Source organism: Ornithodoros turicata, chromosome 3 (assembly GCF_037126465.1).
Source record: "Ornithodoros turicata isolate Travis chromosome 3, ASM3712646v1, whole genome shotgun sequence".
Taxonomy (NCBI): Eukaryota; Metazoa; Arthropoda; class Arachnida; order Ixodida; family Argasidae; genus Ornithodoros; species Ornithodoros turicata.
The window spans coordinates 48,122,035-48,149,624 of record NC_088203.1 but is presented as its reverse complement, the minus strand read 5'-3'; the positions used below and the strand labels follow the sequence as shown (position 1 = coordinate 48,149,624).

Here is a 27,590-nt window from a genome sequence, read left to right as displayed (position 1 = left end):
GCAAATGAAAATGCTTCGTCATATCGCGTCTGAAAGTATTCTTTTTCTCTCCCTAGAACGAAGAGTGCATTCAGTGCTTTGTCCCCCTCACTAGCCAACATTAGTACCAGTATTTGAAACGAGATACCAATTTTCATCCACACGTACATACACATACATACGTTGAGGCATTAACTTAATTCATGTAGAAGTTAAGGCACTGATATATGTCGCCAGCAAAGGAACTGATTTTTTTTTTGTGTCGTGTAAACGCTCTGTGTGTGTGTCTGCATGCGTAAATTCTTATGTTACAGGTAAAGATCAAGGCTTGGGGTACGGCGTCGCTACCCGCTATGCAGGGACCGAACAGACCCCATCTACAGAAGTAAAGTTAAGAACCTCGTCTACAACAACGACGTCAAGTAAGCGGACGTGCCATTTCTTTCTGCCATGCGTTTGACACAAATGAAGTCCGTGAAATGTAATGAAACCCACGACACCGAGCCCAAAACTTGACTGCTCACGTTGCTATTGGAAGATGTACGATGTGAGGCCATGGAACACGAGGAGCCACGAGCGTGTCGGTCATCCAACCTGCAGACAGAATACACTTGGCAGTTTGCACACATTGCAGTTGCGGTTTCCACAAGTGCACACGTTCTCAGAAGGCAGGGCCCGTATAACAAATGAAGAATAATATGCGACAATGTTGGCATAAAGGACTGATTCTGCTATGCAAACCCTCAATTTATCCGTCAAGGCGAAACCTTATGCATCAGTATACAGGGTGTTTGCTCAAACCTGTCCAGAAATTTTATATAAAGGGAGCGATAAAAGAGAAACGAGCGCTACTTTTCAGCTGCTTGACTACGAAACAGGCGCTACTAGTGTAGCAGTTCCTGTTTCTTACTCAAGTAGCAGAAAAGTACCACCTGAGGTTCTTTTATCGCTCGCTTGAAATATAATTCCTGGACACGTTAGAGCAAGCGCCCTGTATAAGAGTAAATTATGTTCTCCGTGCCATTTGTGCAAAAAACTCCGCCCTTTACGCTTACAGCGGCCGCGTTTACGGTACTAGGAATGGAACACAGCTTGACGGATACAGCGCCAGTGATTTGCCGAAATTTACGCTTAGTAAGGGTAAGATTGAATGTAAATCGAAATATATCCATTTCTTTTGGGTAGAGTGCAGAATAACACATAACGACCAGAAAAATAACCAAATTACCCAGGCGCAAATTAACCAGAAAAACAAAAGTGAAGGTGAATTTCAGTCGTCGCCTCCAAAGGAACTTTATTGAGGAAGCACAAGAAGGTCGGCATTTTATTCTTCAGAATATTCTTTCCGCGAATGTTGTCCTCTTGGTCATGTAATAGCTCTCTCTGTTCCTACTGATATTACCTGCACATTTCCTGTTGTATATTACATGAAAGTATTCCCTGGTTTCAACCCTTCTCGTGTCACTCTATTGGTCTTGCGCCTGCGCTCAGATGAGTGGTGGAGCCAGGGCGTGGTTTGGGGTGTTCGACCCCTCGAAATCGTACCTTTGGACGCGCATTTGGGAGGAGGAAACGAGAAGGAAATCCTTCTCCACCATGTGACGTCCACCTTCCCGAAACTTTTTTTCTGGCCACACCACTGGCTCAGAAACTGCGATGAAGTTGTAAGCGATCAACGTTTGCAGAACAGCTTTATGTTGTGGTACCTATTTCGAGTCGTGTGCATGTCCTACAGGATGATGAAGACATTGTTGAGTAATGAGTACAATCTTTTCAGCTTCATCACCGATCGGGTATGGTGGATGGGGAGTATTGCGGAGCCAGCGGCTTGTTGGTGGTATTCATCTATACGAGACCGTGAGTGGTTATTCTCGTTTTGGTGAAGTACCCAGACATCGAAAGTAAACATTTATCTATTTGCACTGTATTTCCTTGCACATGCTAGGATATTGCGGTACCCTGAGGGCAAACTTGCAACTAGTTACCCTTTTGAGAGACCACTCAGTTACTTTTGTAATATTAGTAACTCCTATCAGATTTCATTGAAAATAGTTAACGCGTAACTGCAGTAAATTATTTAGATTTTTGTGTGCAAGATAGATTTTTTATCTTCTTTGGTAATCTGCTCACTTCACTATGCGACCCCTCTGCTAAATATTCTTCCTTGGAAGCGACGACCTTCTGCATCAAAGCTCTGCAAACAATTTTTAGGCAGATATCCACGCGTCACTTTCGCAGCTTCGCAGTCAGCTTGCGTGACACAGAAGTTCTACACGTCCTATGGTTCAGTATCACAGACAGTATGCTCTGGTTATTTCCGGTTAATTTTAGATGTTAGGATATTTTGGATTGAAGGTTTAGATTAAATTTTGGAGAGGAAAATACTGATATCTCTACCACTTTGTGTCTGGGCCTGCGTTCTCTTCCCTTGGCTGAGGAACGCACGTGTCTGTGCTGCACTGGTGAAATATGTTGACTGCAACGTTTACTTTTGCTCATATAGTCCACTTTAGAAAAGCGTTTGAAAGACGCCCTTGCTTTACGTGTGGTAAACCAATATGAGTTTCGCGTTCACACCTTGCGTACTAAATCATTAAGAAAAAATTGTGCACAAGCAACGTTGTTCATTTATCTGTGTGCATACGCTGAATTGCAGCTGAATTATCAACACTCTCATAACGCACGTCATTACACTGCTGATATATTCTTGCATTAATACCACGGTGAAATCGATGTTTGCACTAGTGTTTCATAGTCCATGATTCATAGTACAACTAGAGAGTCGAACCAAACCAGTAGCGAAACCGTGATTAACGGTTATTTTTGGCCCAACCGGAACTGAACCGAACTGAACCAGTCGAAGCCGTCTGGAAACTGAACCATTAAAACATACCAGTAACCGGTTCAAATGACAGTTCATATGGAACTAAGGGCGGCGGCACTTTTCATCTTCTGTATGAACAAAAGCCTACGTCGCGCCACCACGGACCTCAGCCCGAGTTCCAAGGTGTTACCCATATCGTGCCGAGGGGATGAAATGTGCAGAGTAGTAACCTTGAACGGTGGCGGTCGGGGTCTTGGTCATAGCCCGTCCGATGGGTTATCATGACTCTACACTCTCAGAAAGGAACTGGATATCAAGGGTGAAAAATCGTCAAATTTTTTACCCATATTCTAAGGGTCAACACCTTACGCATAAAAGTATGACGGATAGTAAGCGTAAAAAATCGTCAAATTTTTGATCCCTGTTTTAAGCGGTGTTCGATGCCGGTTATTCTGTGGGCTGTTTGGCTACCCTTGTGATACCGCTTACTGCACCTAAAAATACCACATAGTATGCGTCAAACCTGAGCACCGTAGACGTCATGTGACCTCACGGTCTTCTGAAATGACCCGCAATGCGATTTTCCGGCGGCTGTTCTGGAAAAGGGTTTGTGGTTCCCGATTGCCAAAAGCATCAGAAAGAAGTTTCCAGAGCAGCAGACGGAAAATCGGATTGCCTGTCAATTTTGCATTGCAGCTATTGCCTACCCAAGGGACGCTGACATCACGCGGCGCCTAAGGTTCCCAGATATGATGCGTACTGTGCGGCATTCTGGCGGTGCAATTCTCTGTGCAAAGACGGCATACCATGCGAAATTGTTCCATAGGAAAAAAGAACAGCTGCTACAATAGGATCTCGATGATACGAATCTCACAGGGCATGAAAAAACAGTTCGTATCATCCGAGACTCGTCAGCAGTACCACATAGGTGCACGAAGCATGTATACGGACGGAAGCCCGTTCACTTTTATATGCTATCGCTTAAAAGATATCCATGGTATAGGCATAGCTTGTTGCTCATCCAAAAGACTTGGCAATTGACAGTACGCCACAATAGCTAGGCCCACTCCACTGCAAAATCGTATGACACAGACCAACGCATCCATCACATAAATAACAGATATAAAAGGCACGTTCTTGTGCAAGGCAAACAATATCCCAAGCAGCACAATGTACTGAAAGTCGGGTGCAACAGGGGTGGACGGTATGTGTCTTATGAGTGTTCTTTAGTTTCACGAGTTTGTTCAAGGCCTTCCACCTACCCGTCCACCCCTATTGCACTCGACTTTCAGTACATTTTGCAGCTTGGGATACAAGAGTTCTCGTGACAGTCAAAAGAAAAATAAGAAGCACGAGTGCATCACTTGAACCGGGTTCATCGTCTCACTATAGCCCGCGTACGCCGCTATCTCATTTAAATCAGAATATCTGAATACATGGAAGTATTTCCCACAGCGTTAGTAGCACGCATTTAAACCGTAATGCAACAAAAATTCGCCAAATAATTCCACTTTATTGCAGGAAGGAGCCCAGAATAATAGACACATGCATGTGTTTATAGAATATTGCACCTATGGCATGAAAATGGTGTGTCTTAAGGTGCACGTGACCAAACATTAAAAAATGGGAACAGCGTACTAGCCATAAACCAACAGATTACAACACCTGCAATATTTTAGAGAATTATGAAATGACATTTGTGCATCTTCACAACACTTCAACACAACAAAATATAAATTGTAGACTAGCTATATGAGATAGTAATTGGATTAAATTACGTTTATAATGGAAAAACTTTTAATGAGCGTTACATCACAGGATGAGGCATCGAGGTACACAGAATATGAGACATATACAAAAAGAAATCCATAGCAGACAGGTCATAAACTAATTATATATAGGGTGATTCCACGCCGGATCAGGCAGGGTGGTCCGGTCGACCTCTTCAATTTTTTTTTTGTTTCAAACACATATTAAAGCCTTGGCCCTAGGAGGCATATGGGTGCTGAAAGTAGTTGAAAATAATTGGTGGGTATTTTTAATGAATTATCATTCAGATGTGAGCTTCCTACGCATCTTGATGCCACGCATCTTCAAACTATTTGACATACACAGCTTATCACTTTTCTTTCTTTTTTTTCACGTATTGTCTGGGGTGGGTAGCATTGAATCCTAAGTTGTGAAGATCGTAAGATTTGCCTTCGAGGAGATAAAAAATCGGAAATTTGCCTCATTTGTAAAATATGGTATGTTTTGGGAACCTCACAACTCGTCCCCCAGTTGTGATACCCGAAAGTAATCTACATCATTGTGTTCGTCTCGAAATGCCCTCTCTTCGCATAGCGAGTACGTCGTAATGTCAATTGGGGCAACGCCCTTAATGGGCTTTTTATGAGGGATATCTACGAAAAATGCGTAAATTCGACACCGCGCATCCCATATATTCCTAGTCGTAACATCGTTCATTTTGCTCGCAAGCGTTCATCATGCCTATTCTTAGTTGCCGTACCCCAGACTAAATGGCAATAGTTTAGGTGAGACATGAACAGTGAACGGTATCGTAGTAGCTTATTCGAAAAGGAAACACGAGTCTATGCCTAGCGGTCATGCCTAATATTTTGCACAGTTTATTCTGAACGTATTCAATGCGAACGTAGCGTGTCTCTCGTGTTTGTCCTCCGTTCCTGTTTGGATGCATCGACGGATCACATATCAACCTGCCCATCTAGTCACGAACGTATTCAATGTGTTCATCCCATAGCAACTGTTCGTTAAAGATGAAACTCAAACATTTGATGCATTTTACAATATCAACAGAACTATTAAGATATACTATATCTTTATTTAGACTAACACTCCTGTTTTTGGTCGAAATATGATTGCTTCAGTTGTACTACTATTAATTCGTGAAGAGTTTAAATTAACTCATTTTTCCAAGTTGCAAAGCATCTCGTTAGCAGTAGTGGCTAATACATCAATATCAGAGCCACTGGAAAACACGATTGCATTGTCCGCACACGAAATAAATTCACAATTGACATCAATGTTAATTATGTCATTTAGATATCGGGTATCAGATCCGGGTATCTCAACTGGGAGCCGAGTTGTGAGATTCCCAACACGTACCATATTTTACAAATGAGGCATATTTGCGATTTTTTTATCTCCTCAAAGGCAAACCTTAGGATCTCCACAACTTACAATGCAATGCTACCCACCCCAGACAATATGTAAAAAAAAAAGTGTTAAATAGTTATGAATATACGCGGCGTCAAACTGCGTAGGAAACGCAATGGTCGAAATGTCCACATCAGAATGATAATTCATTAAAGTAGAACCACCGATTATCTTCAGCTACTTTCAGCGCCAATATGCCTCCTAAGGACGAGGTTTTAATATATGCTTGAAAGAAAAAAAATTCACCACCGTGCATGATCCGACGTGAAATCACCGTATAATAACTGAAGTATACAGGATGTTCAGGGTGTTTCACTAGCACTTTATAAATAGGCGAACAAAAGAAAACTGGCTGCTATTTTTCTGTTCCTTGAGTAAGAAACAGGTGCTACATAATTAGCAGCAGCTGTTTCTTACACAAGTAGCGTAAAGTTATCATCCGGTTTCCTGTCATCGCTGTGTTTGCGTAGCGCTCGTGAAAGCTTAATTTTGAACACCCTATAGTTCAGTGTATTGCAGACGTTGCATTTATCGAGCAATGCATCATTACTCATGAAGCAGTCACAACTTACAAGTCATCTTTACAGGTGAGTTGTACTGGCTGTACATGCGTGAGGGAGTAGTGTCTTGTGTATTTCTTCCTAGAATGTGTCGCACAGTAGAAATTTTAGGAGCACCACCTAATGCACCTGAGGGTGCATGCGTGGTATTATGCAGTCCAGCATGGCTACGAAGACCATGTCGTGTCGTGTCCTGCTCCTTGGGATGATGGACATAGAAGTTTATTGTCATGAGCGCAAAATAATGTGCTTGCTGATATGGTCAAATGGCTACGCGTGTCCGTTCAACAGTAGATTCCAAAGATATGGTGTTGCATTTCAATGAGAAAGCTAATCTCGAAAATGTGGTAGCGTCATAATACGTGATGCAGATAAGGTCTTCTTCGTCAGACCTGGGTCATCTCCAGAGACCTCCCACATGAAATGGTCACAGGCTGGCAAACATAGCATTCTGAAACCTTTCTCGTCCTTTAAGTAGCATTCAACTGAATTTTGTTAGACCCGTAAATTGTTTTATCATGCCATTGATGTGATCTGTGGTACTGTCAAATGGGTGCACGTCTCTGTGCAGCAGTATATATCGCGGGACTGATACTGTTTCTAGCGTTTAAATGGGAAAGCTAATCTCGTAAATATGGTAACGCCGAACTAAATCATGCCGATGAGGTGCTCTTTGCCAGACCTGAGTCCATCCCCGCAGAGGCCGCTTACATGAAATAGTCATAAACGTAACATGAACTTCAAAAACCACTTACTATAACAGGAAACACTCTAGTCCTTTAAGATAACAGTTAACTGAATAATGTTAGACGCGTAACTCATTTCAGCTGTCTAAGAAGTGGCGTTCACCACGTGTTTTGCAGCACCACCACAACCACCACCTGCACCACGTTATCGAAAATCGTGACCATCAGAAAATCGATTTGCTTCATGTCAACACATCATGCTGCGGTATAATCAGCAATAATCATCCGAACTCCTATTACAAGAACGGATTGAGGAATCGTTAACAAAGACGCTTCAACGGGGAGAAACGCACATCCGAGGAAAACGAGAACAAAAAGAGTCTCACCTGGTGGCAGTGGCGTATCTAGGGTGTGGCAGGTGTGGACAGGTGCCATGGGCGCCAGGTGAACAGGGGCGCCATTATGTGGCCGGGTGAGAATGTGCCAGGTCGTGCACTCAACCTGGCACATTCATAAATGATCTAAAGCACCCGCCATTAGAGAGGTTGTAGTGTGAAACCTAGCGCGGACCACATGAAAACGCATCCCCAAGGACATCATGTTAACCATGTTGCCATGGGCGCAGGTAGCTCTAGATACGCCACTGCCTGGTGGACAACGGGCGTACGCATACGAATTTGTAGCGCGGAGATAGCGTGGATAATCACAACTGTTCAAGCAGCGTCGTCCGCGTGCGACGTTGTCTCGTTCGATGCCATCTCTTACTGTGATGAGTTTGACACAAATGAAATATGAAATAAATAAAAAAACTACAGATACCCAGCGCAAAATGTGACAACTTACATTTGCTAGACCGTGCATGATGTGAGACCGTGAGACGCCAGAAGTCAGAGTGACCGTTAACGAAGCGAAGGAAAAGACGCTTTGCACACGGAACTATGCACGTGTTCTCAGAAGGCAGGGCCCGTATAACAATTGAAAAACAATAAGCGTCAATATACGCGTCAATACACGGCAGCCAACTGCGTCAATACACGGACGGCAACGTGTTCCTGAAGACGAAATCTACGACAGTCGCCCCAGCTCACACAAGATCATTATCTGCGTCTTCAGTGCTCTGTGATTATAAAAGCGACGGTTTCCATCACCGTGGCAGTGGGCACCGCAGCTCTGCAATGTGGCACATAGCTAATCCGTTTCTGCTTTTTATGCAGGTAAGAAATGACCCTTCCCTATTTCGTAAGAAAACCAGTGACTTGTTCTTTGTATAGAGCTGCCGTGCCCACATGTCGTCGTGAAAATGCTTGCTGAATGTGCTCATGTAATTTTGCAACTACTGATCCAGTGTGGTGACGTTGAAACAAACCCAGGTCCTATTCAAACTAAGCAGCTAGAGACCGTGTTGCAGATGCTACAGGACTTAACTAATCGATCCTCTGCAATTGAAAAAGGCCAGGCTGAGCTTATGAACGCCGTAGCTGAAGTGCAAAGGTCTCAGAGTGAAATGTCCTGTAAAATTACTGATATCTGTGGACGTTTAGCGGCAGTTGAAGCCAATGTTTCTTCTTTGGAACAGGCGAAACACGATATCGCTAAGCTTAAGTCAGATAATCAGTCGCTTAGGGCACGTCTTTCTGATTTCGAGGATCGTTCCAGACGCAATAATCTTGTATTTTTTGTATCAAATCTGAAACATGGACCCAATCCGAGACAAAGCTACTGTCTCTCATAAATGATAACTTGGGAATCCATGTCTCTAGTGATTCAGTCGAGCGCTGTCATAGAATCGGGACGTACACTGATTGTAGGCCAAGGCCAATTGTTGCGAAGTTGGCGTCGTTCAAAACGCGTGACACTATTTATCAAGCTAGGCGTAATTTGAGGGATTTAAAGATTGCTGTGTCCGATGACTTTAGTACCGATACCAGACTTGCTAGGAAGAAGTTAATCGAATATGGCAAATCGTGCAATGCCCCTTTTAAGCTGAAATACAATAAGTTGTATATCAATATGAAATGTTTTTGTTATGACCCCGTTAGTGACACCATTTCTGAAATTCATACGTACATTCAGAATGGTTCAAGTGTGCTTGAGAGGTCCAATATCTCAACTGCGCGAAGTACAGAAAGCCATGCTTCAACCCAGGCAACAGAGCCTTCTACCTCCAGTTCACGTCAGCTTCGATCGAGTCGATAGGAAATACCCAGGGGCTCTGAAAGGTGTCACGGCACGCGCCTATCTATTGTATATACAAACATTAGAAGCTTAATAAGCAAACATGATGAACTCAGCTCATTCATCGACACCACTGAGGCCGACGTAGTTGTCCTTACTGAAACATGCCTCTCAAACAAAATATCAAATTGTGAGCTGTTTAATTGTGAAAAAGTGTTTGCGGTGTATAGAGAAGACAGAGGATTAAGGGTTGGTGGTGGAGTACTGATCGCTGTATCAGAGTCTTTATCATCTACTGTTGTTAATGTCCCTACCACGCTGGAGATGCTTTGGGTCTCAGTTGGTTCACATCATAACAAAATCATTGTCGGCGTGTGTTATCGTCCACCATCGTCTGATAATAACTTTGTTGACAATCTACATGACGCACTAAATATTGTCACGACGCGATTTCCGTCTGTACCAGTGTTTCTTCTTGGTGACTTTAATTATCCAGGTATCTTATGGAATGTTGAGCCACCTGGCGTCCCATCATCTAGTGATGCTTGCGCTTTTGTTCGCCTGTGTGATGATTTCCATTTTAACCAAATTGTTCTGAACCCGACTCGCGTTACTGCTACCACTTCAAACATTCTTGATTTAGTCCTTACCACAACTCCTGACCTCGCATCACCTGTAGTACATTCCGATGGTTTAAGTGATCACTCATTACTGCATTTCTTTGTACAAACTCACTTACATACCCATAGTACACGCACGAAACTCATTCGCGACTATAAGAAAGCCAATCTCGCAGCTATCAATGATGAACTGTGTAACTTCCTTGATTGCTTCATAGATGGCTTTGATGATCGCTGGGTTGAGTCGAACTGGTTGATGTTCAAGACGAAATTAACGCAACTTATGGATAAGCGTCATCCGCATACGAAATGAATCACCATGGTACAACCGCACTTTAAAACGACTAAAAACAAGAAGAAGCGGCTTTATCGTCAAGCCAGAAGAACGTCATCTCCCCAGAAGTGGGAACAATATACCGCTTCTCTGAACGCTTATAATGCTGCTCTTAAGAATGCCAAGTCCATTTTTTTTCCAATCAGTTCCCTCCATGCTAGCCGAATCTCCCAGGAAGTTTTGGAACACGGTAAACCCTAAGAATAAGTTGCAGCTTTCCTTGCTTGATTCAGCTGGCAACCTACACTCTGACCAGAGGTGCGCAGGCATTTTGAACATGGCTTTTTCTAACTCCTTCAGCTCAGTTTGTAACATACAGTGCCTTCCACTCAGTATGCGAAACATACCGCCCATGGACCCCATCATTGTCGATGGCGTGGGAATTTTCAAGATCATCGATTCATTACCATTGTCATCCAGTGCGGGCAGTGATTTGATTGCTCCAAAACTTCCGAAAAGCACTATTGTCTACTCATCAATTTTTCTCTCTAAAATATTTCAACAATCATTGCTTGAAGGACAAGTTCCCATTGACTGCGAAGTTGGGTAAGATCATCCCAATACACAAATCAGGCGATAAACCTTCCCCCAATAATTGCAGACCTATTTCATTACCATCCGTGCCGTGTAAAGTACTTGAGCATATCATCTACTCTCATTTAGTGCGTCACCTAGAAGAGAATGCTTTTTTCAGCGATTCCCAGCACGGGTTTCGCAAATCATTTTCCTGTGAGACGCAACTTGCTTGTTTTACTCACGATCTCCACATAGCGTTAGATCGGTCCTCAGTTATGCATTGTATTTTCCTTGATTTTAAACGCGCCTTCGACAAGGTTTCGCACCAGTTACTGCTTCATAAGCTCAACTCCCTCAATATTAATCCCCAGGTTCTGGAGTGGTTTCGGTCTTTCTTGAGCGGTCGGTTCCAATATGTAACGGCTAACAATTACGATTCCAATCTAATCCCAGTCCGTTCCGGTGTTCCCCAGGGTTCGGTGTTGGGCCCACTTCTTTTTCTCATGTACATTAACGATTTACCCAACAGCCTTCGTTCAAACTTAAAACTGTTCGCTGATGACTGCGTGCTATATCGTGAAATTACGAAGAGTGACGACGCCAGCATTCTCCAATCTGATTTAGACCACGTCCTTGATTGGTGTAACACATGGCGTATGGAGCTCAATATTAATAAATGCAAACACCTTAGAGTTTGCCGCAAAACTTCAAACTATTCAGAGTACAGCATCAACAACACCATACTGGAACACGTTTCATCATATAAATATCTAGGCGTTCATACCACATCGGACTTATCTTGGCGCACGCATATTGAACACATTATCAGTAGTGCCAAACACACTCTGGGTTACATCAAACGTAATTTTTATCTAGTACCTCTTCATCTAAAGTTAACACTGTACAAAATACACATTAGACCAAAACTCGAATATGGGGCAGCTATCTGGGACCCTTATCAAGAATCGCTCGTTCACACCATTGAAGCTGTTCAGAATCGATCAGCACGTTTCATTCTCGGCAATTACAATCGCACCGCAAGTGTATCATCAATGAAAAGTAGCCTCCATATCCCACCTCTGTCTGTGCGCCGTAAATTGAGTCGCCTGAACCTCTTTCATAAAATCTATCACCACAAACCTTGGTTGAAGGAATCGCTCATTCTCCCACCTCATTACATATCGCGCCGCGTCGATAACAGCCAGAAAGTGGGTATTCATCGCTGTGCAACCACAACGTTTTCTGAGTCCTTCATACCTAGAACATCGCTTCAGTGGAACCAACTGTCATCATCATTAACATCAGTAACTGACATTACACTCTTCAATAAATCAGTAGCAATTCATTACTCTGCCAGTGATTAGTTTTGCTAGGCCACCTTGTCTGCGTGTTTTCTTTTTCTTTTTTTTTTGCATTTTTATGTTATGTTATGATTAAAATTGCCTTGTATGCGCCTGTCGTTTCTTCTTTAGTTTCTTGTCCCACTCCCCTCTGTAAAGCTTATGCCCTGAGGGTACCAAAATAAATAAATAAATATAGGCGTAAATGGATAATATGAGACGCCAGAAGCCAGAGTGACCGTTAACCAAGCGAAAGCAAAGACGCTTTCCACACAGAACCATGTACGTGTTCTCAGAAGGCAGGCCCGTATAACAATTGAAAAACAATATGCGTCAATATAGGCGTAAAGAGCTAATACTCTAACGCAGAGCTTCAGTTTATCCGTCAAGACAAAATCGTATGCGTCAGGATATAAGAGTAAATCATGTCATCCGTCCCATTTACGCATAAAACCCCGCCCTTTACGCTTACAGCGAGCGCGTTTACGGGTACTAGGAATAAAACAGAGCTTGACGGATACGGCGTCTGCGATTTTGTCGAAGTTTACGCTTAGTAAGGGCAAGATTGTACGTAAGCGTAAATTTATCCGTTTCGTTTCTGAGAGTGTAGGACGTTCGCATGTGTATAGGTATGAAGCATTGGTGACAGTTTTGGAATACCTATTACCTAAACACTTTATGGGTAACGCTTCTTTCAACTCTTTGATCGGGTGCAGTAAAGGCCCCAGGACCGATGCTTCAATACTGACGTTCAACGTCTTTCAGGGCAAATATGGTGTCCTGTCGTGTGACCACTGAGAAAGAAGAAATTGTGCAACTTTGGAAAATGGCACGATTCTTTATTGAGAAGGCAGTCACAAGTCTGTCAAAAAATGTAACAAAAATGAAACGGCTTACATCAGGTAACTTGCTGGTGAAATGCGCCTCTGAAACTGTCTGCAAGCGCATACTAAACTCCAAAAAAAATGGTCGGAACAAAAATATCAGCAAGTTTTCAGAAGACCGTCAACACTTGCCGTGGTGTGGTGTCGCTAACTGAACTGATTGATGTTCCACCAGAGAAAATTCTCGGAAACCTGAAAGATCAGGAAGTGATAGACGTAAGGAAAATAAAGATAAGGAAAAACAATGATTACATTACTACATTCATACATACATTATATACTACTTTCATGGAGCAATGAATCATTCCCTGATATATCGCCAAAATAACTGGTGAATGTTCGCTAAAAGGTTCAGAAGCGGCCCATAACGGGCCCAAAGAAGAGATAAGTTCCTGTTTGAACAGCCCCAAACAAATAGATAATGAAGTATAGTTTTCCTTGTCGGCAGAAATTTATTGTACATAAATTATTTATCCGTAGTACTGCTATGTTTATGGGTGTGAAGGTCCTTCAATGGAAATGCCGTGGGTTACTTTCGAATTTAGAGGATGTGAATGATCTTTTCGACAAGTACGATGCACCGTGCTTGTCTTCAAGAAACATACTTTAGCATGCATACACCAAATCCACTGCGCAGACGTAACATTTTTCGAAAAGATCGATCTGACACATCCCGATCATTTGGAGGTGCAGCGACCGTAACACGTGGTTCTTTTCCAACCAGAGAAGTTCAACTGAATGCAAACTTGGAGGCTGTTGCTGTACAGTTGTGTCTTGACAAAATCGTCACGATCTGCCACAATCAGAAACGTTCACACAAAAGGACATAGAAGATTTATGCACCCAGCTTCCAACGCCATTTATTCGTGCAGGTGACTTTAATCCCCATAGCCCACTTTGGGGCAGTGCAAGAACAGACATACGAGGGGAAATGATTGAGAGACTTCTGTTGACGTCTTCAGTCTGTCTTTTGAACACTGGAAAACCCACATACGTACATTCATCTACTTAATCATTCTCGGCCTTAGATCTCTCCTTTTGCAGTCCACCTCTGCTAGAAGATATAGAATGGTCTCTAGAGGAAAACCCACTAGGGAGTGACCACTTCCCAGTAGTGTTAACATACAAACGCATCGTCACTAGCCTAACGACACGTCCGCCAAAGTGGAAGCTTGAACAAGCCGACTGGAAGCAGTTCTCAGAAAAGTATGACTTATCACTGATGACTTATCCTTTTGGTATCACCATGAATGACGAAGCTAATATCTTGTCACCGACATAATCCTTGAGGCACCAGAACAGTGCATACCACAAACATTCGGTCAGCTGCCAAAGCGACCTAACCCTCGGTGGAACGAAGACTGTGAGAAAACTCGCAAACTCAAAAATCCGGAGTGGGGTACATTCCGGGGGTACCCCACCAGAGAAAATCTGTTAGCTTTTAAAAAGACAAGAGCAAAGGCCAGGTGGACAAGGAACCAAGCTAAACGATCATCTTGGCAGAACTTTGTAATTTCACTATCTCGTAATCTCCCATCTAAAGTGGTTTAGGACAGGCTTCGCAAAATCAGAGGCAAGCATATTGATCATAGCGATCTCTTACAAGTAAATGGGAAAGTGTACGACCGCGTGGAGGAACATGCCAATGCCCTCGGGCGTCGCTTCCGAAGCATATCCAGTTCTTCCCACTATTCGCTCCGAGATCGAGCAGTGTCGGCACGCTGCGGAGAAACGATGAACTACCATTGTGTGGACGCGTCGTCTGCTTTTATACGTTTATTCAGCGTTTACTGCAGTAAGTGGAGCTTTGGAGAACCGGACAGTATCGTACCAGTAATCTTCCGGTGAATATATACTAGAATTACGGAAAAAGAACTACCAATTCCGAACATCGGCCCACGTGTTATCCACACTAGAAGGGCGACAGTTTCGCCCCCTATAGGTCGATCTCGCGGCGAATAGTAACGAATTCCTTAAACTTAAACAAATGACTCAAAAACAACAAAATTACACTGTACGGGGTGATGCTTACGGATATGATCAGCCTTTCACCATGTTAGAACTTTCACCTCCTTACTGTCTGCAAAAGCAACTGCTCCAGGTCCAGACCGGATCACATACTCAATGCTTGGCCACCTGTCTGAGGTGTCGAAATCATGCTTGCTTGAATTCTTCAATCACGTTTGGGCACAAGGGGTATTCCCTGCACGATTGAAAATTGCCACCATAATTCTCCTTTTGAAACCAGGAAAGCCTTCCTCGAATCCCTCAAGTTACCGGCCTGCTGCTCTTACAAGTTGCATTGGCATGACGTTTCAGCGAATGGTTGGTAACCGTCTCATTCATATCCTGTAAGAGAACAATTTAATGCGTCGATTGAAATGTGGTTTCCGACCGGGGCCACTCCACAAATAACCACCAAGTCCGTTTACAAACGATTATCGAGGAAGCTTTCCTTAGACGGCAGCACTGTTTATCCGCATTTTTTGATCTAGCGAAGGCTTATGACACTGCTTGGCATTACACTATTCTACCAGATTCATATTCCTTCTGCATTAGGGGTCGCCTTCTCAAATGCATCTCTAACTTCCTTGAAAATCGAACATTAATTAGGGTTGAACTGGGTACCATACCATCCCATGATTTTGTGCAGGAAAACTGCGTCCCGCAGGGATCCGTTCTCAGTGCCATCCTATTCCTCGTTAAAATAAACTCTTTCTATGTAGATGATACTAAATATCTTATTCTTTTACCAACCTGAAAATATGTGAACGGCAGGTGCAACGGGCTATAAATAAGTTGGTGAAATGCTCCACTGAGAATGACTGTATGTGTTGTGTCTGTGTTCCCTTTCCGAGAGTTAGGGGTATTTTCCTCAACCACACTCTCAGAAGAAAAAAAAAACGGATAGTAAGCGTCACAAACGATCGAACTCTTGACTTTTATTCTATGAGTCATGGGCTTCCACTTAGCGCTTTTGACTGATAGTAAAGGTCAAGAATTTGATCGTTTTTTGACGGGTATTTCCGAAGTAAGCCATTTACTTCTATTTTATGCGTAGAGTCTTTATGGTTATATTTCCCCTTATTAAGGCCGTATACCACTATATACCGGATAGTATACGTCGACACAGAACGCTGTATAGGCGTAACAGATCAAACTTCGTCGCTGCAAGGTGAACGACTTTTTATCAGCGTAATCCACAGAACAAATTTCATGCAGAAAACATCGAGAATTGAGAGAAGCGTACAAAAAGTGACACTCGAGGTGCTTCTCCTGCAAAACGGTTACGCCTGGTATTGCGCGCTTCATGCGCACAGACGGACAATCACTTTTTGTGTTTATCGCAGATATTTCACACTGCGAATAACGTTCTACATAATATATACAGGGTGTCCACGCTAAGTGTGAACAGATTTTTTAAGAATATATATAACACTTTTTCCAAGATGAAATCAATTGCAATATAGCATATGCTAAAGGGCATCCCTAGCAGGGCATTAGCAAAGTCCAAAGGCAATGTCACAATTAACTTTTTAATTATAAAAGCTACAAAGTTGTCCCAATGAGAACATCGGTTCCTTTCGGTCACCTGATATCGTAGCCGTCTTCAGAACAAAAATCTGTTCGATAGATCGGCCGCAAAAAATTCGTGAAGGAACGCCATTTTTTTCTTTATTTTGTTCATTGCGCTTCTTAGAAGACGCGTCTTTCTTTCACCCCCAATGTGAGAGGGAGAAAGAGCGTCCTGGAAAAAAATTAAAAGGAAACAGAAAAAGCAATCCAAGGTAAGGCCAGTTCCGATAGAGTCACCCGATACATTTGTTTTTGTTTTGTCTCCACAAGTTAAAGCTCATCTTCGACGCATGAGGCGGCACTATGCTCCTTCCCCTCTCCCGTTGGGGATGAAGGAAATACGCGTCTTCTAAGAAGCGCAATGAACAAAATAAAGAAAAATGGCGTTCCTTCACGAATTTTTTTACGGGCGATCTATCGAACGGATTTTTGTTCTGAAAACGGCTACGATATCAGGTGACCGAAAGGAACAGATGTTCTCATTGGGACAACTTTGTAGCTTTTATAATTAAAAAGTTAATTAATGAAAGTTAATTAAGACATTGCCTTTGGACTTTGCTAATGCCCTGCTAGGGAGTGCCCTTACAGCATATGCTATATTGCAATTGATTTCATCTTGGAAAAAGTGTTATATATATATTTTTAAAAAATCCGTTCACACTTAGCGCGGACACCCTGTATATATATATACATATATATAACGAGTGGAAAAAAGCCATTAAAGAAACAAGTAAATGACACTAGACGTGTTTGAAATTTCAAAAATTTCAAAAAAAAATTTCACACACGTCTAGTGTCATTTATTTGTTTCTTTAATGGCTTTTTCTTTCCTCATTATAATTCACTGACTTGCACTGTGGCATTGAGGAGTGCTCAGTCACCCTCACATGTGTATACAGCTTGCTGAGCGACCCCAGTTGGCCAATTCGGAACGATGCGCAGCTACCCAGAGCTGCCGAGCCGCAAACACGGCGAAACACGTGTCCTCTGGTGCTGTCGCATCGTTCCATGAGTATATATCATAGAAGCCATCTTAATATGTAATTTTGAATTTCAAACACGTCTAGTGTCATTTACTTGTTTCTTTAATGGCTTTTTGCCCTCATTATATAGCATATGCGGATTAGGAGCACACATCACTCTACAACAAAACACTGTGCAACCTATAATATCTACGCTTATTGCATATATGTGTGCCCTGTATTGCAGAACTGTGCCCTAAGAACTGATTTTGTGCAGCATAAGGGTCACGGCACATATGCCGGCAACAGAGGTAGCGGTCACTTAGGCAGTAAAAAACGCATCATTTGCATGATACATGTAAGAAAAAAAAATTCTTACATGTATCATGCAAATTCCTCAAAGACAGATACAGTTGTTTGAAATAAACTGGGACGGAGGGTAGCATTCACTGCAAACAAAATTGTTCAGCGCAGTATATGTATATTATACTAAACACAATGAGTCCAAGCTACATTTTGTTCAAATCATTTGCAACCAGAGTTGTGCTAAGGGATAAATTTTGCCAGTGCACAATTTAACTAGCAGAACTTGCATGACGAACTAGCACCGGGAACAGGAGAGAGAGAAGAGACGACAGGACAGGTGCTAGACTTCCAACAAAAGAATTTATTGGCAACATAGTACCGTCTTTAAATATTACACTCAGATGCTTAATATGTCATCCACACACTCGTCATCGTGTTCCTTGTCCCACATTTTTAAGAAGTTTACTTCATTATGAAACAAAGTGATAGAAGCATGACTCACACACTGTTGCTCATTTTTTCTTGTTTCGAATGCCTCTATTCCTTCTCTGGTACGCTGATCACAAGAATGACCTTTCATCCTCGTCTCTGGGAATCTTGGAGAACAGCCACACGTGTTACAATGCACCGACAAGTGACCAGACGGGGTACCACTCAGGGTAGCAGCATTCTCCCTTTGCCTAATGTTTCAACATCGCCCCGTCTGGCCAATGTATGATCTACCACAGGTCAGCGGTATTTCATAGACTACATTTGACTTACATGGAACAAACTTCTTGAGGTGTTTTATGTCACATTGACCGACATTCATTCTGGAACAGAGAGTGCCACAGGAATAGAATGCCTGTTTGCAAGTTTCTTTAAATTATGGGACAGTTGATGCATATAAGGAATGACAACCGGTACCCCTACAGGTCTGTTCTTCGCCGGAGCCTTCCCTCCCATGTTGGCCTTTAGCAACGCCTCACTCACATTGAATATGAGTTCATATGGGTACCCAGTACTTCGCGCCCGATCAATCTGTGAATCATACGCCTCTTTTACACGGTGGAAGCCGGACTTGCACAAGGCACTATTCAACAGTCTCTCTGTCCCGTTCCCAGTGCTAGTTCGTCATGCAAGATCAACACCAACACGCCCGGTTTTTCACTTTGATAACTAGCAGAAGTCTTTGAGTAAGGAGCATCTGAACATATTTTTCTTCACGATGGAAATTGATGTTCTGAGGCTGGAACACAGAAGAAGGGACAAACACTCAAAGCTCAAGAACGACTCAATGGAACTGTAATCCAGAAGATGTGCGTTCGAATCCCTCAGCTGGCTAACCTTTTCAGTGACTTCCTTCCGTCCTTCATGTTTTTCCTGTTTTTGCATTCAGCTGATGCTGATAAGAATGAGCGCACAACAACATACTACCATTCAGTCCTCTATTCATTTTGTGTGATGATAGGGATCAGTAAGGCCCTATATATAGTCTCTTACTACGGTAACATTTTTCAAACATTAAATAACCTTTTACAAGGAACACATGGAGCAGCCCATGCATCCATATGTCGATAAATAAGTCCCGTGACATAGTATACCCCAAGTAACGAAATTGGGGCGTCACTCTGGTTTACAAGCCGTTCCACTGTCAGTTTTCGAAGTCCCTGTGTTGCAGGGCAAATAAGCATCTTCCACGTTTTACCAAGGAACGTCGTTGGCCCGGGAGGCTTCTCAACCTCATCTGACATATCTTTCTAAAGAAACCCAAATGTTTTCGCATGTTATACAGGGACAAATACAGTTGTGGAACTCACAAGTGTAATTGCGGATTGCTCGACCTTCCTTGACTTGTGGAAGCTTTTATGTGGATGAATGTAGCAGGGTTGAGATCGAGGTAGATGAGGGCAAGTGTGCTCCTCTGATCTGATCTTTGATCTGAAGGCATCAATGACACGTGATGCAGTACTATTTCTGTGCCAGGAAACTGCTTGAAAAGATCATTTGGGCATGTAGCTTGATCCTATCAATCCCAGGAAGGTCCCACTACAGGTTCATTACATATTGGGAAAATAAAACTGCATGTGGTAACAAAACGTTATTGCTGAAGCAATCACAACTTACACGTCACTTAAACAGGTGAGCTGTTCTGGCTCTGTATGCTTGACAAGCGGAGCCCTGTGAACTTTCTTCAGCAATGTAATGTACAGTACATTGCTGAACAGGATACACTGCGCAATGTACATGCTGTTCAGGAGCATGATCTAAGGCAGCTGAGGATGCATGCGAGGTATTGAGCAGTGGAGCATGGCTGCTAGGAGTGTCTCCTGTTCCTGTGGATGCATTTGTTTCAACACATATCGTCCTGAGCTATAATCTGCAATATTATAATTTGAACTGCAACCACAAAGAAATATTTTGAAACTGAATCACTAGCACAGACGCTTTAACGGCGGGAAAACGCATGCGAAAAAGAAACAAAAACGAAAGAGGCAAGAGTCACCTGCATCAAAATGATCTGCTTGTAGGTGGCCCCACATAAGGTACCAGGCCGGTGAAAAATGGGTGTACGCATATGCATTTGCAGCGTGGAGATAGCCGCGGCAACCACAACTATTTCGGCAGCTGCATCGTGCTTGGCCGACTAAATCTTGCGAAGTTGTCTCGTTCCGGCCACACGTTTGATGTGAAATAGGTGTGTCGGGTGTCGGGTAGAGAGTGTCGGGTGTCGGTTATCCCAGCAAACGCTTGGCACATACGTGCACGCGCTTTCAGAAATCAGGGCCCGTATAACATTTGAAGAACAATATGCGTCAATATAGCCGTAAACGACTGATAATGCGCATAATGATAATGTGCATGAATAAAGCATAGCTTGACGGATACAGCGTCAGCCGTTTTGTCGAAATTTACGTTTAGTAATGGAAAAATTTGATGTAAGCGTAAGTTATCAGTTTCATTTGTGAGAGTGCATCACTGAAACTGAATGTCCATGACATTCTTGTAAGAAATGAACACAAATTCCTTGGAATTACACTTGAGAGAAAGCTCACTTTTTGCCACATCTTAAAAACGTAAATAAAATTCAAGCAAATAAATTTAAATTTGAATCATATAATGTTCTTAAAATTCTTTTCCACAGGTCCTGGGGTGTAGATCGGGAGACGCTGCAAAAAGTCTATGTTTCGACAGTACGCTTGAAACTAGGCTATGGGAGTATAGTTTATGGTTCAACTGCTGGGAATGGCTTTTAGCTGCTAGTCCAAATGGCGTGACATAAGATGTTGTGGCAGTAGATACTTGTTGTGCTGAATGTCAGATTGATCGAGATAGATCTGGCCGTGTCTGCGTTCTGTGGATCGTTATTGGCATCATATAATCACATAACCGCGCGCTGGCGGATTCGGGCTGACCATGCGACTGCTATATCATCCCCCCCCCCCTTTGGGAATCGAAGTGTTGTTCAAGTGGCCAGAAATGCAGGGGCAGCGTAACCGACGGCTCCATGAAACGCGTTTGGGAGCAGCAGGAAGGCTGGTCGGAGGAGCCGAGTGGTGCTGCGGGTTATAGGAAGGGGGCTCAGTGCCAAGGTCGGACTCTGAGAGGGTCGCTACGCAGGTATCATAGAGGTGATGATGGACGGATCCGCCACCGGAGTCGCTCGAGGTTGAGCGTCGAAAGTAGACGGGTCCAGGTCGCTGGAAGCGTGAGGCTGGAAGAACTCGGACGATATCCGAAGTGGTGAACCGTAAACAAGCTCGAGGAAGAGAACAAGCGACGGAGGAAGTGGTCCCACGAGGTCGATGTGGACATGTGAAAAGCGTATCTCCGTCAGGGGAAAAGCATCATACGGTGTCTTGGTATGCACGTGTACTTTCGCCCGCTGATAGACAAGATAACTGCGGGCTCATGACCGCACGTCAGCATTCATGCAAGGAAGGCCATAGGAACGGTGACGTGACAAGCTTCTGCGATGCGCGAATACCAGTATGCGTGAGGGAATGGAGGCTGTCAAAGACCAGACGCCTGAATGGTGCTAAGACGAAAGGTATTTGATGTGTCACAGGTTACAGTCTTGTGACACAGGTGTCGATATGTCACAGGTTAACTTGTGTAAAGATCCGGGCAGGGGGACGTCGGCGAAGGACACTGTGGTGGAAGGACGTATAAGCTGACGTAGCTCTTCGTCCGAAGCCTAAGGTCTCGTTGAGTTCCATCCTGGAAAGGGCAACTGCAGCCAGATTGTCCACACCCTTGAGGTGGCTGATGTCAAGGCGTAAATTCGCTAATGGAAGGAAGTTGCCGGGCTTCTCAGGGAGTGTAGCCGTCAGCGGACATCTGTGAGGACCGTCTGTGAGGACATGAAACCATCGGCCTTCTAAAAAGTAACGAAAATGACGTATCATCATTTATTCATACTACTGGCTTACAAGTAAGTCTAAGTAGGGTGGGATACATAACACTTAAAGTAAACACACAAGGTAAACAAAAAGTGATAACAGAAGACGTTAATTCAGAACTGTCGCTATCAGTTTACAAAAATTCTCAACCGTAGGTCTATTCATTATCGCCTGTGGTAGCTCATTCCATTCCAGGACAGTCCGCGTGAAGAAAGAAAATTTAAAACAATCATTTTTCGCGCTGAAGCGTTTGAAACGTAAACTGCGTGACTGCCTAGTTTCTCGGCCAGAGAAAGGCTGCAGGTAAAGTGCGCTGTCGATTTTAAACTTGTTGTGAATCATTTGGTAAAGGAACCTGAGCCGCTGCATTTTCCTGCGGGAACTAAGCAACTCAAGCCCTGTCGTAAAGCTTAGAGACTGAATCCATCTTTCTGTATTTGTTAAAAATGAAGCACAAGGCTTTCCTTTGCACTCCTTCTAATTTATCAATATTGGATGCGGTAAAAGGGTCCCAAATAACGCTCGCATAATCCAGAGCAGATAGTACATATGTCTTGTATGCCTTCAATTTTGTGACGGTGGACGCTTGATGAAGATGACGACGCAGATATTATAGTTTACCCATTGCCTTTCTCACGATAGTATCAATATGCTGATTCCATCTCAAATCATTGCACAACGTCACTCCGAGATTTCTACAGGAGTCAACACATGATAGAACACATCCATCTATACAATACTGAAAAGACAATGGTACCCTTTTCCTCCTGACATGCATATATATAAATTTTTCAAATTTGAGAGTCATTTGCCATGTTAAGTACCAATCATTAATCCTACGAAGACATTAATTAAGCTGAATCTGATCTAAGACAGAATTTACCTCGGTGAAAATTATGCAATCGCCAGCAAAAAGGCGTATTTTTACGGGAATGTTCTCAGTGATAACGTTTAGATAAATTAAAAACAACAGTGGCCCTAGAAATCTAGAAAACCTAGGAATAGTATCACCAGATAAGCTGCCAGAAGCCCGCGGCCGAGGACGCTGTGTCGAGTCTGAGTGGGGGAAAGCTTCCCCGAAAAGAAGGGCAGTGGTCTGCACTGTTTGTCTCTGTACAGCTGCAGAACGCCGCCAACGGCATTGTCTGAGGCGTCAACCATAACGTTGTTGGGTGCACCGTGCTTCGGAAACGTGAGGACAGTAGCGTTGGCTAAGGCGTCCTTGGCCTTGATAAAAGTAGCGAGACGTCAGCGCTACCCATGGCGAGAATCAAAACATTCCTCCAGTTCATCTTCATCATTACCTGTTATTACCATCACCGGTTATTAAAAAGCCTACCTTCCCTCCAGACTCACTTGTCGTCTCAGTCTCGACAATGGCAACAGCCGTTCACTGTTTCAAGGTACGTCCTCGTATGCCGATAGCCAAGGTCGATTGCACAGTGAGCAATAGGCAAATCACACGGATAAATCCGATGAGCAATGGCGATCGGCATAGTGAGGACCAGAGGTGGGCGTTTGTCCTCACGAGCCTCGCCCTCACCTCAATTTTCTGGGAGAAAAATTTTCCTCACCTCACCTCACCTCAAAAAAATTTTGAATTTTTTTCCTCGCCTCACCTCACCTCAAAATTGTTTTGAAAATTTTTCCTCACCTCACCTCACCTCAATGAATGGCAGCAGTTGAATTTAGGTACAGCCCTGTTGTCTGTGAACTCAAGCACACGGTTCGAGGTGCTGGTCTGGCAAGTCTAAAGGGTTGCGGACGCCCCCGAACAGAGACGTGTGTTGTGGAGTATAGTCTAGGCTCCGGAGGACTGCGCGTCGGGACGCTGACCGGCAACAGGCCTATAATTATAGAGGGCGACGTTAGTAGTACTCAGTCTGGTCGTCAGTTTGTAACCTGGACCCCTGGATCCTGTGCCGTTGACCCCTGAGTCCTTCGCGAATGTTTCCCGCTTATTGGCGGGGGCGGCACGTGTGCGGAGGGTTGTCAGCGAGGTTATAACATCCATAGACATGCAAAGAGGAGTCATACAGAGAAAGTACAAGTTGAAATATATTTATTAAAGTCAATAGTGCTGGGAATTGTGCCAATGTAATGCCAATCAGGTTAAGGAGAAAAACCAAGCCAAGAAACATTCACGACCTGTAACAGAATAATGAAAAAGGACAAGACATTACATGTAAAGAATATACATATTTTATTCGCTATGTTTCAAGTCATCAGATTCTGAAAGAAAACATATCAACATTCACAACATTGCTTACCAATTCTTCACTTAGGGAGCCCCGCACCAAGGACCTGAAAGATAACATTATTATATGAACCTACATTCGCATTCAGTATTATGTACAGTACTGCGGCCACACTGGATAATATAAAAAAGATACATTATAATTTCAACAATCATACTCCCATTATAGCAAGAATAATCCGACAGAGAATCTAATTTATTATCATAACCTACTTTCATTAATACATACAATACTGCGGCTACACTGGATAATCTGAAAAAAGAGACCTTTAATATCAACAATCATACTTTAATTATAACAACAATAATCTCAAAGATAATCTCACAGGATTATATCTACAAGTGCGGATAGATGTACGTAATTAATTGTGAACAGCAGAGATCGTGGAAGACCATGGGACACGGACGACAAGAACGACACGAACACATGAGGGACTAAAATCTATAACACTACAGTTAATCGAAGGAGATATTCTTAATAAATACGATTACAAACAAAATTACAGGTTTTATTATAAAAAGTCTAATATTCCTATAGGTGACCACCATAGTGGAGCTTTAAGTACAAGTTCTGATAGATGTATGTAATTAATTGTGAACAGCAGATACCCTGGAAGACCATTGGACACGAACACACGAGGAAATACAATCTATAACACCACATGTATTCAAAGAAGATATTCTTAACCAAACAACAGAGGAGAATAACCTATCATTTTAACTATCATAAAATCATCCTCGTGACTTAATCTACACCATACACCATGATTTTCGAACACCATGCAATTTTCATTCTAAGGAACGCTACAAACCTTACTTTGAAGAAGACATCCGACTCCCAGGCACCATGAGGAGACCTCGGTTTTTCTTCAAAGCCCGGAGACATATTATATATCTGTCTCTATATGGCCAAAGCAAACAGGGCGCTCAAGCGCTTCCTCAAGCAAACAGGGCGCTCTTGAGGTCAGATAAGATAGTACAAAGGCGATATATTTTATTGTGCAGCGCAAATAGTTGCCGATATTATTTGTGGGGATCCCTATCCTTCCGCATCCTTTCCTTGAAATGGAAGTCTTTGGTCAAAGTGCATGACATAGTCGGCTAAGTTTGTACAGAGGCAGTATTTTTTTATTGAACATGTAGAGAAAGTCCAAATTATTAAATGATACCAACAATACTCAATCAATCAAAAACGAGAAACAAATTTAATTACATACATTTTCGTAATATCTTGGAACAAAAGTTCTGTATAGATGAACCACACAGAAAAATCAAATGTGTAATACAACAGAGAAATATGAGGCATTCCCAACTCAGATTATTTTTACTGATGTCAATCGAGTGATCAATCGAAACAAATACAGGACAATAATTATTTCAGGCAGTAACTTTCTAAGCAAGCGAGAAATATTTCCTATAGAAGTTTTCCTATAGAGGAAATCGACAGACAAAATTAATACATTATGCATACATAATGCCCAACTCATAGAATATCAATCGAACCTGAAACAAAGTCAAAACAATAATTAATTCAGACAAATAATTTCTAAGCAAGCAGCGTGAATACACCACAGAATCTGAACAGAAACTAGTCAAGATCAACTAGTGGGTTCAAGTGATAAAGTGAGTGATGGATGAAAGCCAACGACCCCAACACCAACATCATTATCATCATTATCATCACCAACATTATGGAAGGGAGGGTTCTAGCATGCTCTTGTACATAGAATCATTGAAACCACACATTTTTTCTTACTCATCGCATCATTTTGCAAATCAATATCCGTAATTCTCATGGCAGGTGGATATTAATAGTATTCTAAACCAGACAATAAATTTTAATGTATAAAATGAGCTTTTTGGATATGCTTTAAATTAAGTGTAGACGCGCACTTGAAAACAGAAGAGACAATTCAGCAGGATCAACGTGGCTCCAACCAAAGTTAGCTGGAAAGAGGGGTTCCGACGTTTCGGAGCCGAATAGGCTCCTTCTTCAGGGGTGACGAAAAGGCCAGTGTGCAGCAGGCTTTATACCCGGCTGGTTATTGGTTTGGTGGTCACATGATGAAGTGCGTTAACATATATGCTGGGTAAAGTCCCCAGGGACCGGTTCAGGTTTCCGGGTGTTGACTGTGTGTGCCATGACTCAACGAGGAGCCTTCTCGTGAGGTCACTTTCACAGTCAAGAAGCTGTGCATTGTCAAAATCAATGACGGGGTCTCTAATCTGGCAGTGCTCAGCGAGCGCGCTGCGTTCTAGGTCACACTTGCGAACATCGTTCTTGTGTCGCTGTAATCTTCGAGGGAAGTTCCTTGTTTCCCCAATGTAGGATGCGGGGCACTGGGCGCAAGGAATTTTGTAGATTACACCTTGTTTCTTCTCTTTAGGTGGGCGGCCTTTTGGCCGTGGCATTAGCTGTCAGAGCATTGACACGGGTTTGTGGGCCACGCAGATCCCCTCCTTAGCTAGCACACGTGCCAACGCTTCGCTCGTGCCTTTCATGTACGGGATGGCGATAGGTTTTGACTGACGCGTAGGAGCGTCAGCCGTACGGGAACGGTCATCTGGCTTGCGGTACTGGCGACGTGAGATTTTTTGAATAAAGTCCTTGGTGTAGCCATTTCTTCGTAAGTCAGACATAATAACTCTTTCCTCCGTCTTTCTGCTTTCTTCGGTCGAGCAGGTGTTCTTGGCCCTTGACATAAGGGACGAGACAACCGGTGCTTTGTGACTCGTGGGATGGTAGGAGTCGAAGGGGAGATACCGTCCTGTGTGCGTTGGTTTTCCGTAGACATCGAACTCCAGGTTTCCTTGATGCTTTGTGACCAGCACGTCGAAGAACGGCAAGCTGTTCAACGCTCTCGCGTTCAACTGTGAATTTCATGGAGGGTTCGATGCTGTTGATGTGCGTCAAGAAGGGGTCACCAATAGGTATGTATAGGTATAATGAGGTATAGCGTTCCGGTCGTCCTTTCTGCACCAGTTAAGGTTAGGTCTTTGTGCAGAAAAATC

The 27,590-nt window shown here is 43.1% G+C and overlaps 1 protein-coding gene across 3 annotated transcripts in view; it reads left to right on the top strand.

Moving 5' to 3' along the window:
- The window catches only part of LOC135387018 (uncharacterized), a 287,289-nt gene that overhangs the window by 160,089 nt on the left and 99,610 nt on the right, over positions 1 to 27,590 (top strand). For all 3 annotated transcript variants that reach the window (XM_064616454.1, XM_064616453.1, XM_064616452.1), the window contains 2 exons: positions 294 to 401; positions 1,757 to 1,836. In XM_064616454.1, the coding sequence (XP_064472524.1) occupies positions 294 to 401; positions 1,757 to 1,836 (188 nt within the window). The remainder of the gene's footprint in view (positions 1 to 293; positions 402 to 1,756; positions 1,837 to 27,590) is intronic.